The following is a 17,216-nucleotide window of genomic DNA, read 5'->3' on the forward strand; positions in this document are numbered from 1 at the left end:
CAAATGAATGGAAAGCAGTCCTATGTTACTGCCTTTTCTCTCTTTAGCAGAAGAGGGTTGCCTGGTAAAGAGGATTATAGGGATGAAACCTTTCTCGGCACACGAGACCGTGTTTTCTACAGTTATCACAAAATCTATAAGGGAAGGAGCTTGAGGTTATCACATCATCTTGACTTGAGGCGAAACTCAGTGCTTTAGGAATTTTTGTAAAAGGATGGGTATTGAATTGAGTTTTCCCAAGACCATTTAATCAAAAACTTTTTAGCCCGATTGTCTGCTCTCTGGCCGTTAGCTAACACGGTGATTCAACCAGGCCCTTTCAGTTCAAATCAAATCCTTTGGAACCAGCCCATGTAGTTTTAAGTTAGTTTCATTTCCTGGAGAGGTAGGATGTAAGGGTTTTTTTCCCCCTTACTTTCCCATAAAAGAGTATTTGGCTCCTTCACTGCAGCAAATTTCAACAAGATGAGAGTCTTTTTGGAAATCACGGTCTCCTCCTCATTCACATGGTGGGAGGGGTTTCAAAGTCCCTCTGGCAGCTTTCTAGGTGAGCATTCACTAGGCTGTCTTTTTTCCTTTCCCAACAGTGTTCCCTCTTTTTTCTGGCCTGAAGACAGGTGAACATTCATGAATTCTCTCTTCCCTTGTGTCCATAACTGATATATTCCCTAGAGAGTTATATTTTAATGAGATTGTCATATAATTTACCACCCCCCCCCAACCCCAGTCCATGATATTTTAGGGCAATGCATTGCAATACTGAAGAAATTCTTAACAGGGTATTTAAGTCAGGTGATATAAATGGGACCTAACGAACCAGACTCGTAAAAATACTTTAAAGAACTATGGTGCTGAAATTGGTTTCCTTCCTAGTTCAAAACTAGTTTCAGAAACTGCATGAATGGCCTTTATTTTCTTCCGTGTGGCACACACGACTATAATTTCCCATGACTATTTATGGTCTGTACAGCCCTTTCTAACTTCCCTTTTTTTTTTTTTTTTTTAAATGTCAACTGAATACGTGTTTCTTTAATGGAAAATGTTCTATTTTGGGGATACTGCTTTTCCTTAGACAAGTAGTGGAGTTGGACAGTGTGTATAAGTATGTGTGGGGGGTTGCAAGATTGGGGAGTATTAGTGGATTGACAGCTTGGCATGACAGTCCTGGGGATGACTCCTCAATACAAAGCCTTCTTTTTATCCAGGATTAAAAACTGCTATACCTCATATTGCATATTCTTTTTTTTAAGGAAGATTTTCTTCTTTTTTCTTAACATATGGCAGAATGGTCCTGAATTGGATGCCGAAAGTTTCAAACCTAGGTGGTTTTGAAACAAGAGAAAGGTGGTTCATTAACAGGCTTTTCCAGGTGGGGAGGCAAGGCAGCTTTGACCTTGGTAACCACAGGGGAGAGTCTGACGGGCTGAACACTCACCGTGTTGCGGGGGCTACAGCTTGACAGTGGATGGAGCACACGCCGCAGTCGCGAACACGCGTCTGCAAAACGCGGTTTGGGCATCACACTCACCGTGTGATTTAGTTGTATTGTGACCTCATGTCTGATTGTCCTGTTACCCTAAGGGCCCTTTTATTTAAAAATAGGCAATTGTTTTTCTCTTCCTGAAGACAGAACATTAACTTTCCCGTGCCACCTTCCCTTCCACTCCCTACCAGCTGTAGAATGAATGCCCTCCTCTCACCTTGGTGCTTCCGTAAACGTTGATTTTTACCTTTTCGTGTCTAGCACGTATCGATAGTTACTGTGTTCATCACAGAGCGTGGGGTCACGTATCCACATGCAGGCGAGGAAAGCCAGGGTTTATTTTTAAATGCCTGTTTCTAAACCCAGTTTAGAACACGCCAGGTATCAGTCAGAAAAATTCCAGATGTGTTGCGGATTCTGGACCAGAGCTCTGGCTTATCAGTGGGATTTTGTTGCATTTTGTCATTGTAGCCTGAGATTCCTGAATGCGTCTGCCAACAAACTGGAAACCCTTCCGCCAGCCACTCTGTCGGAAGAGACGAGCAGCATCCTGCAGGAGTTGTATTTGACAAATAACAGCCTCACAGATAAATGTGTGCCCTTGTTAACAGGACACCCCCACCTAAAGATCCTTCACATGGCCTATAACCGACTTCAGAGTTTTCCAGCAAGGTAACGGAAGGTCACAAAGTGTTCTCCGGTGCATTTCTGAAAGTGGGTTCACAGGTGGAAAGGCAAAAGCTAAAATGTTTATTTCCCAGATAAAGTGAAGCTTGTCCCTCCTGAGTTCACAGTTGTCTTTCATATCAGCTGTGATTAACATTTCCCTAAAGAGAAATGTGTTCGCTTTTCTCCTGTGAATGTATCCACGGACCCAATCACTATGGCATTCTTAGGATTTTGAAATAAGGTATTGTTATTTCGTGGGCATGTTTTTTCTTTCGGTTCTTTGTAACCAAATTATTATTCTGTTTAATTAACCTAATACGGTAGGTGGGAATTAGAATGTAAACCAGGAACCTGACGGTTCTTAACTAGCTACCAGTCTTTTATTTGTGCTGTGGTATAAAAAGCCCCGGTGGCCTATGCGACCAGAGACACCATGTCATATTACAAATAACTTCTGGCTCTCAGAATATTCCATTTTTAATTCTGTTGTAGTCTGAACTTGTAATTTGGGGGGGGCAGTGGCACGGTGTCTAACTTGGGGTGAACCTACACACCCAGCCTGCCACGAAGGAAATACTCCACGTGCGGGTCACTGGCGTTTGTCCATCTCACAAGTTAGGACCTGGAACACACACACACGCCCAGCACAGAGGCGGCCGCCAGCCCCTTCTGGTATTCTGCTGCCAGCTCCAGCTGAGCACCGGGCAGAGCGAGAAATAGTGGCACGGCTTCCCTCTGCCGCCCTCAAGGCTACGAGCCTATGGAAACCTCACTAAGTGAGGAAGGCCAAATACGCATGGACTTAAAGTATTGCTCTGGGTTTTTTTGTTGTCGTTGTACATATTTATTTCTGTATTGTTTCCTCTCGTTTGATATTAATGATTAAACCTTCTTTTTTCTTCTATGTACTTTACTTCTGTATACTTTTTTTTTTTTTTTACTTCCATGTACTTTTACTGTGTACGTAGTATTTTACTGTAGAATGAGGAGATGATATTTTTGGAAGAAAACATGGCAATCACCTAACAATAATATCTCTGAAAGGACTCCTCATCCTATTTGAGAGGCAAATAAGCCCTGCAGGAGAAACTACCACTAACTCAGATTTCGATAGTAGCCTCCAGTGACCATGCCACTTGTAATCACCCTACCTACGGAGAATTTTTTCTGTACCTCATAAAAATGCATTTTGCTACAATCTCTGTCTCCCTATGGACTGTGATGTAGCACAGGTGCCCCCTAAAGACCCCAAGTTCCTCAAGAGTCAGGACTGTGATTTGTCGCCTTCAGTGCCGTGTATATATGAGGTCTGGTCTGGGGCAGACGCTCCACAGATGGTTTCCCAAATTAGAGAACATGCTCCAGCGGTCTCGTCCATTGGTCACCTTCCTTGTATGTGGAGGAATGGAAACTTGTTTAAGTTCTTTCTTGGGCCCGATTTCTATACTTTTGGTCATTTTCCATGCCCCATTACTCATGGATTTCTCCATATTTCTTTCCAGATATGATAACAGCATATTCAAGTAATAGTCTCACAAATTCAGGCAGTCGGAGCTCAATCCCTTCACAGTCTGTGTACACAGTGTTGTTTGTAGCATATCCTGATTCCTGCTCAGGATATTAAAAGACCTGATGTCATAAAATGAAAACTCAGTTCTTACTGTATCTTCGGAATATATTAATTTTCAAGATAAATAAGATAAATTTTATATTTGAGAGATGACAGAAGGAAAAGTAAATAAAAGGATTTCTTGCTAAATTTTTTTTGAAGGCTTCTTATGACAAATGAAACCATAACAAACAGAAGAGATACCAACAATTGTAAACTACATGATTCAAAGTTTGAGTTATACTTACTGGAAATCCTGCAGTTTTTGGAGCCCAGCATCACCAGTAGTAGAGAAAGGGTCAGAGGAGTGGTAGATGCTATTACAGGATTGTAGAGGTGCATGGTTTTTTCCCTCCACATTTGCAGAAAAGGCAAGAAACCCTAACACATTTTCTTTATTTGGTTACTATAATTATTGGTTAATATTACTAAGATCAACTATAGATTAAGACTGAAAAATAAAAGACATTCTTTTAGCCGTTTTTTGTTTGTTTGTTTGTTTTTAATGTTCATTTATTTCGAGAGAGATAGAGGGAAGGGCAAAGAGATAGGAGAGAGAGAATCCCAATGGGCTCTGCTGTGTCAGCACAGAGCCCAGTATGGGGCTTGAGCTCACAAACTGCAAGATCATGACCTGAGCTGAAATCAGGACTTGGACGCCACCACAATAAAAGACATTCTTAAACAAACGTGTTCAATGTATTAGGATGTGTTATTAAAGTAAGGTTAGCAAGAGTCCTCCTTGGCAGATATTTAACAGGAGGTGAAAGGAATTTCTTTTGGGCACGGTTTGCATTTGGGCCCTGCCAGGTCCAGAGATGGTCCATCACAAATGATGTCACAGGAATCTGGGGAGTGGGGTTTTGGGGAAAGCATGTCTTCATATGAGCAAACGCCCTGGGCTACGCTGCCTCCCCTGACCTTTCAGAGCCAATACAAAGACAAGTCTTTCTCTCAAACTGATTTTTTTTTTTTTTTTTTTAACATTTATTGTTGAGAGACAGGGAGAGACAGACTGTGAGCAGGGAAGGTGCAGAGAGAGAGGGAGACACAGAATCTGAAGCAAGTTCCAGGCTCTGGGCTGTCAGCACAGAACCCGATGTGGGGCTTGAACTCATGAACTGTGAGACCATGACCTGAGCTGAAGTCAGATGCTTAACCCACTGAGCCACCCATGTGCCCCTCAAACTGAGCTTTTTTAAAGCACTTCCAGTGGATTAATGCTAACTTATTATCCCACTTGAGTAGGATTTTTATTGGTGTTGAGACTAAGCTACATAGCAAAGCGATTGTTGCCAGGATAACTTAATTCACACACAGTTTTAAGAGGAAAGAGACATCCATTTTTCTTTTTTTGCTAATTTGAACAGTTGAAGTTAATAGTTTTTGTTTTATACTAGGAAAGGAGGTGTTAAACTACTTTGATACTCAAAACCAGTAGTGAAAATGGTCTTAAAATTTTTTTTTTATTTTTTTAGGGAGAAAGAGAGAACAAGCAGGGGAGGGGCAGAGAGACAGGGAGAGAGAATCCCAAGCAGGCTCCATGCTGTCAGTGCAGAGCCTGACACGGGGCCTGATCTCACAACCATGAGATTGTGACTTGAGCCAAAATCAAGATGGAGACATTTAACTGACCGAGCCACCCAGGCGCCCGGGTCTTGTTAAAATGATGATTACAAGTGAATCCTTTATTTTTTAATTCCAGTATAGTTAACACACAGTTATATTATACAGTGAATCTTTAAAGAATCTTTAGGTTCATAGTAAATTCCCTTTTTATTCTTGTTATGTATTATTATTTTTTAATTGCCTTAGGATTATTTTACGACCTGCTCCCCCTTGGATTTTCCTTTCTTTAGTAAAATGGCAAAACTGGAGGAACTTGAAGAAATTGATGTCAGTGGGAATAAACTGAAAGCCATCCCGACAACTGTCATGAATTGCAGGCGTATGCACACCGTGATTGCACATTCTAATTGCATTGAAGTCTTTCCTGAAGTGATGCAGCTCCCAGAAATCAAGGTACGTGGTCTGACTCCGTAGCCTCCAAGAGCAGGTCACAGGAGAGAACTGCTTTGTCTAATTCATCAGTTCACGATGTCTGCACCTTTGTTGGATTCAAGACTCTCGGTTGACGTTGCCCCATCTTTTCCAACCACTGGGCTACGCTGCCTTGTCAGCAGAGGGAAAAACCAACAGCGATAAATAAAAAACACAGGATCAGGAGTTGGGAAAGTGATACTCTGGGCTCTGTCCATAACTAGCTGTGTGAATTGAGGCTAACCATATAGTCACCTAACTCTTTCCCATCTAACGATACTTGTCCTCCTCATTTCCAGGGTGGTTATGAGGCTCAAAGAGTATGTCACTCAAATGCCTGACAGCAGTTTGAAAAAGTTAACAAACTGCATGCTCCTCCCCCAGACTCACGCGATTAAATCGTATCCACCAGCACAGCACCCAGTTAGTACTAATTCCCTTGATAGATCCCGCATCGTTCCCATCCCCAAACATTCATTTCAATTTAATGAAACTAGCAGAAGAGCTGTTATTCCCATCTGATGTGAGGTGCTAGAAAACAAAGGGATTTGTGTCCATGAAGACTGTAAATTGGCGGCAGAAACAGTCTGCAGTTCGTGACTTCTGACTCAGGGTAGATCATAGGATGAAACCAGCCTGCCAGAATGAAAGCCGCGTAACAACCTTTTATTCATGATTTTTGGTGCAAAAGTAAGGAGTTATTTACATATAATGTATTTTTGCATTTGTATCTTAGCATTTCTGATCGTCAGTTTTGTGCTTAGTAAGAAATAACTCCGTGGTTATAGACTTGGAGCACATTTTAATCTCCTAAAAAGGAACCAAAGTCATCTTTCTTGGCCACCCTCCAGGCACTTTCTGTTATGATCTTTATGTATCAGATTTAAGAAATTATGTAGACGTTTGAAGACACTTTATTTTTTTTAATGTTTGTTTATTTTTGAGAGAGAGAGACAGAAAGCAGGGGAGAGGCAGAGAGAGAGGGAGACACAGAATCCGATGCAGGCTCTGGGCTCTGAGCTCTCAGCACAGAGCCTGACGTGGAGCTCGAACTCATGAACCGTGAGATCATGACCTGAGCCGAAGTCAGACGCTCAACCGACTGAGCCACCCAGGCGCCCCACTGAAGACACTTTAAGGAGCATGCATAATCTTTCACTACAGTGGTTTTTATCCATTTACATGGTTGAGGTATATACAAGTCATTTTCTAAGTATGTGCATGCTTTGGGCCATGATATATTTTACCTAGAGCACACTATCACTTTGTACATCACTGGCATTTTAGAACATTGGTTATAAGCTCATAGGCATAGTTTACTTCTGCTTTCCATATAGTACCTTTCACAAGGGTGAAGAGGCAGGGCTCTGAAAGGAAACGGACCTGGAATTTTATTCCAGCTAAAAGTTCCTCAACTGCTTCATTTCCTCATATGTAAACTGAGGGAAGACGAGTCCTTCCTTTGCAGTCTTGCCGTGAGGATGAGGGAAATCCTCCGTGTGAACATTTGGAATAGGAGTGGCAACAGGAAGAACCCTGTAATGTTAGCTATAATTAATACACTCCTGATGTGGTTCAGCTGTGATCATATGCAGCAGCTATTCTGGCTGATGACCATCAAAATCTGGAAATTTGTTACGTAAACAAATACTTCTTTGCCTCCAGCACTGGCACGAGGTTGACAGCTAAGCTTCCCAGGGCTCCTGTCCTGCCCATTACTGGACACGGGGGCTGTGCTACGACAGGGACCTATTAAACTGGTCTCTGTGCGCCATGCCCGGTGGGGCACCAGCTCGAGAAGGGAAGAGTCGCAAGAACAACCTCCCGTTTGCTGGTCTTAACTTTCTGCACCTGTCTTTTAGTGTTTTCTTACTCGAAATTGTAGATGAGGCTTTTTTTTTTCCCCCAAGTATCTGGTTTAAAGTACAGATAACAGATAGACATTTAAACTTTTCAGGCTTTAACTAGATTTTGCAAAATCTGACTCTTCTTCTGTGAAACCGAATCCTCTCCAAGACCCTTGCTTGCCTTCCTGGATTCTAAAGTCGGTCGGCGCCTTGTAAATCTGTTTAACGCCTTCCCGTTGCCTTCGCTCTGTTTGACTTTATCGCTCCTTTAAAGGTTTTACTTGTGGTATTGCTTTTTTAATGGTTTTCTTTCTTTTGTTCTTTGACTTTTCTTTTTATCCCAGCTTCTATACCTTAGCATTCTCCGCATGTTACCAACATCCGGTCTTTACCATGCAGCGCTTCCACTACCAGCAGATAGAGGTTTTGTTGTCGGGGTTTGCTCTGGGATGGGAGTGGCGGTGGGCACCCTCTCGCATCCTTTATGTACAGAAGTATCCGTTTTGCAGCCCTGGGCAGCTAGTGTCGAAAAAGTAGTAGATCTGTTGTTTTAGAACTCTGAGCTGAAATGTCATTGTCTCACATGAGAATATTTTAAATTGCTGTGTAAGCAGGTACACGCATTTAAACCAAGAAAATTCTTGGTAAAAAGAGTTGCTGCATCTCAAGTGATAAAACACCTGGGCGCCTCTTCACCGCAAACTGAGCTCTAAATTAGCATGTTTTTAATGTAAAAGAGATCATTTTTATCCTCAATTGAAACACTCGGCCTATACTAAAATTTCATTGTTGAGTTAATAACCCTAGATTATATTCCTATTGCTTCTTGAAAGCAAAGTGCCACAATTAAAGTATATCATAAATTAAGATCCTTGCAGTTATAAAACCTGAGCAGGTAACATGATTTAAAGAGGGACGGGCCCTGGTATATTTAACTAGCTTGTTCTCTCCATACGGTCTCATCTTGTAAGACGTTAAAGGAAAGTGCTTATTCACAGCTTTGTTACCGAAGCTTCAAAGCCAATTACTATTTAAGAGGGTAAATAAGTTCCCCTACTAAAATATATATGCTAAAATATATATTTTTTAACTTGAGGAACTAAGCCACTATTCTTGTACCCCTAAAACAGGCTGTCTGCACCCTCCTCTAATGTTGGATAAAATTTAGGTGTGGCCTTTTCTCATGTTGGTACATTCAGTGACATCTGCTCATCCTCCAGCATCAATTTCTGTACTTGGGCAGGAAGGTCATAGAAGTTGGTAGTGGGAAAAAGTATCCTTTCAGAATTTTCCAGTGAGCCCACGTGGACCCAGTGCCAGAGCACTTTTGTTCCTTGGTTTTATTGTCTTCCCCTTTGTTTATCTCTTTCAAATTAGTCGTCCCTACCTCCAGTCCTGTATTCCTGGAGCGGGTTGTGTTCTATTCTGGTTCTAAAATAGACAGGCTTTGTCTGGATGTAGATCAGCTCTCCGTGGGCTAGACAGGAAAACATGATCCCAGAGTCACCACATAAGCCAGACTCTGCTCGCTTAGTCCTAGGCCAAAGTCTGCACTTGGGCTACTAGTGGCTGATGAATCCAAAAAGCAAAAGTGACCATGAATACAGCGCTCGGTTCCCCAAGTTCTTAGTTGAGTAACCTCCAGTTGTTGATTTATTCTAACCCTTTTTGCAGTGTGGTTTGAGTAGGTAAAACAAACAGGTGATACATATGGTGAGTGAAATTTGTAGTGTAAACACCATGTCAGCGATTTCTTTTTTAAAGTTGACATGTTCCTGTGGCATCTTGATTTTAATTACTGGGTGAACAGTGTCTTTTAAAGTGTTTGAAATTTTCTGCAGATTATTTCCATGCTGTACTGTGCAGTAATAAACTACTTGGATAAGTTGAGTGAACTCACCTCTAGGATCTGTGTTCTTTTCACGGGGAAATGCAGCATGAAGTATTTTTAATATGCCACACTCTTGAGAACACTGATTACAGGAAGCTGAATATCCCTTGGAATCAAACTCTGTTTGCTGTTGTTTGTAAGGTGAGGTGAGAGAGAGAGAGAGAGAGAACCAGTTCTGTGATAAAGACACAAAGAACATGGGGAACTGCTGGGTCAAATGGATGAAAGAAAAGGGATTAATTCTTCGGAAAGTAGGATAATGCAAATGAAGACAGATCAGGGACCAGTTCGGTGTCAGCCCGGTAGAGTAGCTGACCTCGCAGACTTTAAAGGTCATGGAGGCATTTGTCCTGTGTATCTAAAAACCAGAAACTGGGAGCAGTCGTCACTAGGGTTCTAGAATCTGGGTCAGTAATAATTAGGTAGGGGATCTTCTAACGTGCCAGGAATCTTGTGTCCATTTCTGTGTGGGGCAGGGCTCCTGACAAGGGCAAAGGAAAGGGATGACGCAGCGTCTATAGACCACAGGTGGCCGTTCATGCCACTCTTCTCCCTGCCTCACTCGTGACAGAACAGCAGGGAGCCAGGACTGCATATGCTCTTTCAAAACTGGAGTAACGAATTAAGTCAGACTAGTCTGTTTGATGGTTTTTAAACTCTAGTTGAAACAATTATTTCAGCAGATCCTTTTAACTTCAGAGCCATGTCCTTTCCAACAAAATGCCGCGTGCATCGTATGCGGTGGGGCATGGATACGTGCAGACGAACGAAAGGAGCGCTCGTGGCTGAGTCCTCAGGAAGTAGGCAGTGACGTGGTCACCGTCATGCTCTTCAAAGTCTCCTGCCCCTAAGGCTGAAGAGAAGTGAGCTGATAGGCCCAGAAGTCTGGGGTATGGCCTGAAATCACAAGCAAATTTCTCTCAAGTCTCCTCTGCAATCTAAAATCACACACTCCTTTTGCATTCTGCTTTTTACCATTTCTGTTAGTTTTCGTGTAAACATAAAGGCCCTTTCTGTCCATCATCTTTGAGTAAAACTGAAGCCCACAGAAGCATGGGCCAGGTGCCCTGTAACTCTGTGATATACCTACCACTGCATCCTTCCAAAGGCACACATAACCAATTTGAAGAAGTAGTGATAGAAAGGAATTGCTCAGTTTATACAAAGAATGCATTTTCTTTCTTTCTTTCTTTTTTTTTTTTTTTTAATTTATTTTTGTGGGAGAGCGCAAGTCGAAGAAGGGCAGAGAAAGGGAGACAGGGGATCTGAAGCGGGCTCTGCACTGACAGCAGTGAGCCCAGTGTGGGGCTCAGACTCACAAACCGCGAGATCATGACCTGAGCCGAAGCCAGACGCTCAACCGACTGAGCCACCCAGGTGCCCCTAAAAGATACCTTTTCTTAAAGCCAAATTTTGCAAATAATTTAGTTTCAGTGTTTAAGGGAATTCGTGTTTGGGGAAATGGAATACTATTTGGTGGAATGAGGATTTTTTAAATGAAATTTTTACCCTGATTGTTGTTTTTATCAAATTATTGCCAATAGAGGTGTTCTAAATCTAAAATCCAGTTGAGAAAAGTCACAGTATATGTAAATATAGAGAAGGAAGACTTATTGAGCAGGGAAGGGGCAGAGAGAGGGGGAGACACAGAATCCGAAGCAGGCTCCAGACTCTGAGCTGTCAGCAGACAGCCTGATGCAGGGCTCGAACTCACAAACCACAAGATCATGACCTGAGGCCAAAGTCAGACACTCAACCGACTGAGCCACCCAGGCGCCCCTATATAGAAAAATAGAACTCCAGCTTTGGGTTTGGAGTCTGAGTATCTTTGACAGGTTCTCACTGGCTCATTTAGTTAACAAGTTTACTTAGATATATGAATGTCCTACAGTAATGACCACTTAGTCTATACAACATCAGGAATAAATATAGTTTAAGTGTTTCAAGAGAATCTGGCTACAAGTTACATAGTGAGAAACAATACATGTGTATATTTATTTTACTATTAAGCTAAAGGCTGTGTCTCCTAACTGTAAGAGAGGGAGGTAGTACAGACCACTTCTACCTGAGACACAGTCTCTAGCTTACCATCTGGTCCCTGCCTGCCTCTCCGCCATCCCCAGCCACGCCAGTCACTCATGGTTCGTGTCCTGGTAAGCCGTGTGCTATTCTCTCTCCCTGGATGCCCTCCTGTTTTCTCTGCCTCGTTATCTTCGATTCTTCACAAAAATCCCCTCCTGGAAGGCCCTCGGAAGCCTTAACCTGTCACACCCGTGCACACTTGTACCTATTACTGATTCGCAGCCGGAGGGAGAATCATTTCCCACTCTGGCCTGGGAATTCCCCAGGGTGGGGACTGTGATGCCGTCTCTGTAGATCCCTGACGTCTGGCTTATTGTCTGCCACCAGGTAGGTGCTAAATCAAGGCTCTTTTGGATGAACACTTGCATTTATTTGCTTCTTAGGAATTCGTAATGAAAATTAGTGAACCTGTTCGGAAGAAAATCACAGTGTATGTAAATACAGAGAGGGAAGGCTTTATAAAAGATGAAAGGTCTTCTTTTGCAACTCCCTAAAAGGTGGGGCGGTTTAAACAATATACATTTCTGAACAATTACAGAAATAATTACATCAGCAGCTTTTCCCGCCGTGAGGGCACGGGAGTGCAAAGGTGATTGGGAGTGCCCCTTTGCGCTCTGGAGGGCCGCATGGCTGCGCTGGTGGCCTGGCTGTGGTCTGAAGGCTGAAGCAAGCGGTTGCAGAATCGCTCAGAGTTAGCAGGTGACTCTGCTGTTTCCGGGCAGTCCAGGCGATTACTGGGGGGATAATAGGTAATACGCTGCTGTGAAAAGTGATACGCCCGTGTCTTTGGTAAGGTTCTGTGAGGAAAACATAATAAAGATATCAGAGCTTTGGTGATAATTATACTTAAATGTCGGATCAGTTCTCTTTAAGATGCACTGATTATTTTCCTGTGCTCTTAGCTAAACGTATTAGCGGTCTTTCCCTCTAAATCTTGAGTTCCTCCAACTATGAGTTATCTCACTTTTTCCAAGGGTTGGATAATTCTGTTTTGAGTATTCTTACCAGAATTTTGTACTATAGCCAAGTAGTTTTTGTAAGCTATGTCCTAAAATAGGCCTGAAAGAGGGAAAGGTAACTTTGTAGGCTGATTTAACATTCTATTTAATAATGTATTTTCAAGAAAATTTTAATGCATTAAACAATAGAGAAACATACATTAAACGTCATGGAATACGCAAGTACTATTTGTTTTCTCCAGTCTCACCCCCAAATTTTCTGTTTTCCTAGTGGTAGCCATTACAACCACTCAGTCAACAAGTGTTTGTGGAAGACTATTAAAAGAATAAGGAATAGAGCTTGTAAGTAGAGCACTGACTGTTTATGTTAATGCCAGTAGGTCAGCGCTGGGAACCAACACCCTGTAATTTTCATGATCAAACCTCCTCCAATGTATAGAACCATGAAAGGGTATTTCTCTCCTTATCTGCCATTATGCTATTTACTCCAGACTGAACTCAATCTCAGCACGCGTATCTCCGTTTCCATCCTAGCGGATTGAATTACTGGAGGATCTTCTCGGAAGATTCGTTCATTTCTTTGTTCAACAAATAATTGTCTACTAATTCCCAGGCATTTGTGGGCATCTGTTCTCTGTGCTGCACTAAGGACATGGGGGAGGAGCCACTGGCCCTGTTCTCTAGGAGCTCGTAGTCTAATGGGAGGAATAAGTAAGCGGAAACTTTGAACGAGGGGTCCTAGTGGAATTGGCGTCGAGTTGAGACTGACAAGAATGGGGCAGATTGTGCCAGGTAAGGGGCGAGGAAAGCCTGAAGAGTCCCGGTCACAGAGCAGTATGTGCAGAGCGCAAGTGAGAACATGACACACGCGGGAACTGGAATTAACTGTGACACCGCTGAATATAGAGCGCAGGGAAGCAGGTGCTGAAAGGTGGAGATGAAGGGCCTTATTTGGCAGGCTGAGGAGTCTGGTGGCAGATTGGAAGGCAGTAGGGAGTGACTGAAAGACAAGCCCGAGTGCGATCAGATGGGATTAAGCACATCACAGTCCCCCTGACAGCCCTGTGGGGAGTGGGCCGGAGGGAGATGAGACAAGAGCAAAGTCAGGACCCCCGCGGTCCCAGACCTCCCTGTAGAGGCGACAACACTGTGGGACAGGGCACAAGAACTGGCTGCAGTGAATTAAGGGCCTTGGGGGGAGGGGGAAGGGGGAGAGACAGAGGGACTTGATGGTGGTAAGCACCACTTCTGAGAGGATTATTTATAAAGACAACGCCAGCATTGTCGTCATAAGTAAACACCTTACTGAACTCATTTTATAATTTGGTAATTTAAAGAATGAGCAATTTTACACCGGCAGAGCTATGAGTGTTTAAATCATTAGGTGAAATTAGAAAACAATGCCTATCAATTTCATAAAATTCCATAATGTTCTGAGATGTCTACAGTCTTTCCCCATAGTTCATGGTCTGACCTTGTTTTTGTTTCTGTCAACCACCCGTTCTAAGTTACGCACACCAGCCAGTCCTCAAGCTTGTGTTTCATCACTGCCCAGCACATAGCACTGGCAGCATTTGCCTTCTCCGTGCTGATGTACACGGACTATCCTGATGGAACAGCCCATCTTTAGTATTCTCAGTATTAGTGGTTTTTCATTACAGTCCAGTTGACTATTGATGCAACCATTATTTATAAATGGAAAAACAAAACAAAAAGATGACCACCTCCCTATTGATGTTTAGGCTCAATGAATATATGTCTTCTGCCATTAAAGGTGCTAGGAGTCCAGATATGGAATAAGTGATGAAATTGTATCTACATTTATGTTTTTTTTTAATTTTTGTTTATATTAATAAGAAAAATTGGATACTAACACTGGTTATGTTAGGGCACTACATATAAAGGCAAGTTTTCTAAGCTTTTCCACTTGTCCAACTTTTTATAAAGTGGTTACAACACTCTCATAATACAAAGTAATTAAAATTACAATATAATTTTATATCGTTGCTACTGCTTGAGAGCAAGGGTATAAAACAATTTGTGTGGAAACATTGCATCATTTGAAGTCAGTTGAGAATATTTTTCTCCAAAAATATAGGTGTTCATTCGGTCTCTGTCCCTCCCCAATCCATAACAGATTTAAGTTAAAATTTTTTCCAAAAAAGATGATTTTGTCTGCTTTAAAGATTCTGAAATTCTTGGATACAATTTGCCTTTCAAACCATCTTAAGATTTTTAACAGGCTCTTGAGGCATTTTCTGAAATCATAAGAAGGTGCAGCCTCAAGCTGGATAATTGAATTCTTCCTACCCCTTTCTGCCAAATTATGGATTACATGTTCTTTTCTCCGGAAAAATTGCCAATTACTCCTTTTCCCTCTTGTCGATGGTGAGCCACCTTCTCCTCCGGTTCCCTGCTCTCAGAACACAAACGCAGCACCTCTTTTAGGGCTTACCTCAGTTTTGTGAGAAAGGAGGTATTATCCCCATTCGCAGATAACACAAGTTTTGTTCTAATCAACATGCTGACCCTTTTTGTCATTGTTTTCGAGTGATTTTAGGCAGGAGCTGGTGGAAGATCTAGGTACTGGATGCCTGGGGGGGTGGGATCCTTATTTGACTCCTGCCTTTTTCCTTGCAGGCGGCAGGCAGGCCCAACAGCTAGTCTTTTACCAGTTTCTTATTGAGCTTCTTTTGAATTATCTTCTCATTTTGAAGGTGTCCCTGCCTTCCTCATCTTGCAGGTATTTTGATTTAAGGAAGCCCCTTCAAAGTTCCATTTCGATGTTGACTCTACCCCTTATGGCCATAACAGGTGTGGAGATTTTGTGAGCAATCAGAAAAACTATCCTTGGGATTTTCAGCTAATGCTTGTTGTTTTACATGTAGAGATAAACTTAATGAGGGGGAGAATAAAGAACACGGGTTTTCTGTGTTAACCAAAGAAAGTGAACATTTTAGCTGCAGATAGCAGAATCTGTTTTAAATGTTTATGGGAGGGTAGCAGACAATCTTATTTTTCTGCACTTGGCCAGCATAGTCTAGTGAATGGCAGACTGATTCTCAAGCAACGGGTAGGAGCATAGAGCCACCTGAACCACGTGTCCGGGCCATCACTTCCGGTTTCCCCTTCTTGTTGCAGTGCGTGGACCTGAGCTGTAATGAGCTAAGCGAAGTCACTTTACCAGAAAACCTGCCTCCAAAACTACAAGAACTAGACCTGACTGGAAACCCCCGACTTGCCCTTGATCACAAAACCCTGGAATTGCTGAAGTAAGTATCTCGTGATGCCCTGCAGCCCTGTCCACGTTCACGGACAGCGCGATTTGTAACTCAGTGAAAACATTAAACAGTATGAAGTGCCCGGTGGCTTCTTAGCTGTATCTACACACATTTGGAGCGATTTGTGAGTCCATAGTTCACCAGAATGGAGGGCCAAAAACAATTTCAAATAGTTGGATACTCAAGTGTCCTTTCAGAAAGTCTTTGAGGAAGTATCCAGGCAAAAAGAGAATGAGAATAATGAATACAAAGGGGGGGGGGGTGGATATAAAGAAAAACTGGGAGGAGAGCCATGAATAACTAAGACATAAACTTACATCTCAGTTACTGAGGATATGGTGTGATGCTTAATGCAAATGTTAGGAAAGGATTGAAAGAGATGCGTGATGTGGGAAAAACTAACAATCTGGTAAAATGCAGGTGGTTTAAACAAAACTGGGAGTGTGGGATAGTTAGATCCTGCTAAGTTATCGTGTTTGGGGAAAGAATTCATTGATAGTGTCGTTCTTGATGTCGACAAAGAATTGCAGGTTGAAGTTCACTGGGTAAAACATTAAAGGAGGAAACCTCATTAGAAAAAAACCGTCTTTAAAAATTTCTTCTCACACAACTCTAAATGTCTGTCAAGAGAATTGTGCTTCATAATTGAATATTATATAGCCATTAAAAACAATGCTGTAGGGGTCCGTGGGTGGCTCAGTCAGTTGAGCGTCTGACTCTTGATTTTGGCTCAGGTCATGATCTCACGTTTCGTGGGTTCGAGCCCCACGTCCGACTGCTGACACCTCAGAGCCTGGAGCTCCCTTCAGATTCTGTGTCTCCCCTCTCTGCCCCTCCCCCATCCATGCATGCACGTGCACCCTCTCTTCTCTCAAAATAATACACTTAAAATGATGTAGAGTTAAAGATCCCTACGTGTGAAGTTCAATGAGAAGAATATTTACAAAATATTTGTATGGTATGTTCCCACTTTTTCCAAAATAAATTTGTGTGCATGTGTACACCTAGAAAATGCCTGCAAGGATATAAAAATGTTAAAATAGTGTTATTCTCTGGATGATAGGATTATGGATGGTCATCATTACCTTCTTTAAACTTTTCTGAATTTTCTTGCAGCCAGCTTAAGTCTTGGACACTGACACACGTTAGTCATTGTGTTTGCCTTCTATGCTTAAGCCCTGTTGTGCTGTCTCCTGCTAAAAGTCCTCTTCCGTTGTCTTAGAACAAAACTGAAAAGGAGGAGAATTTTAAAAGAGCAGTCATTAATATTATCCTAGGTGTTTACTGCCAGCTAAAATCTGAATATCGCTCCAGGCGATTCCTGGATGGAATTGGCCTAGTTAGTGCCTGTTTGT

The 17,216-nt window shown here is 42.3% G+C and overlaps 1 protein-coding gene and 1 long non-coding RNA gene across 4 annotated transcripts in view; one reads left to right on the forward strand and one right to left on the reverse strand.

Moving 5' to 3' along the window:
- Positions 1-17,216, forward strand: part of PHLPP1 (PH domain and leucine rich repeat protein phosphatase 1) — a 212,639-nt gene that overhangs the window by 178,586 nt on the left and 16,837 nt on the right. The window contains exons 11-13 of one of the 2 annotated variants that reach the window (XM_078435164.2): positions 1,955-2,155; positions 5,621-5,783; positions 15,722-15,852. In XM_078435164.2, the coding sequence (XP_078291290.2) occupies positions 1,955-2,155; positions 5,621-5,783; positions 15,722-15,852 (495 nt within the window). The remainder of the gene's footprint in view (positions 1-1,954; positions 2,156-5,620; positions 5,784-15,721; positions 15,853-17,216) is intronic. The other variant, XM_078435165.2, reaches the window with a different exon arrangement.
- LOC144613793 (uncharacterized) overlaps positions 10,080-17,216 on the reverse strand; it is a 53,108-nt gene continuing 45,971 nt past the window's right edge. For both annotated transcript variants that reach the window (XR_013551199.2, XR_013551200.2), the window contains exons 3-4: positions 16,947-17,090; positions 10,080-12,418 (exon numbers count right to left, since the gene is read on the reverse strand). This is a non-coding gene — a long non-coding RNA (uncharacterized LOC144613793). The remainder of the gene's footprint in view (positions 12,419-16,946; positions 17,091-17,216) is intronic.

This window comes from Panthera onca, chromosome D3, assembly GCF_046562875.1.
Source record: "Panthera onca isolate mPanOnc1 chromosome D3, mPanOnc1 haplotype 2, whole genome shotgun sequence".
NCBI classification, from domain to species: Eukaryota; Metazoa; Chordata; class Mammalia; order Carnivora; family Felidae; genus Panthera; species Panthera onca.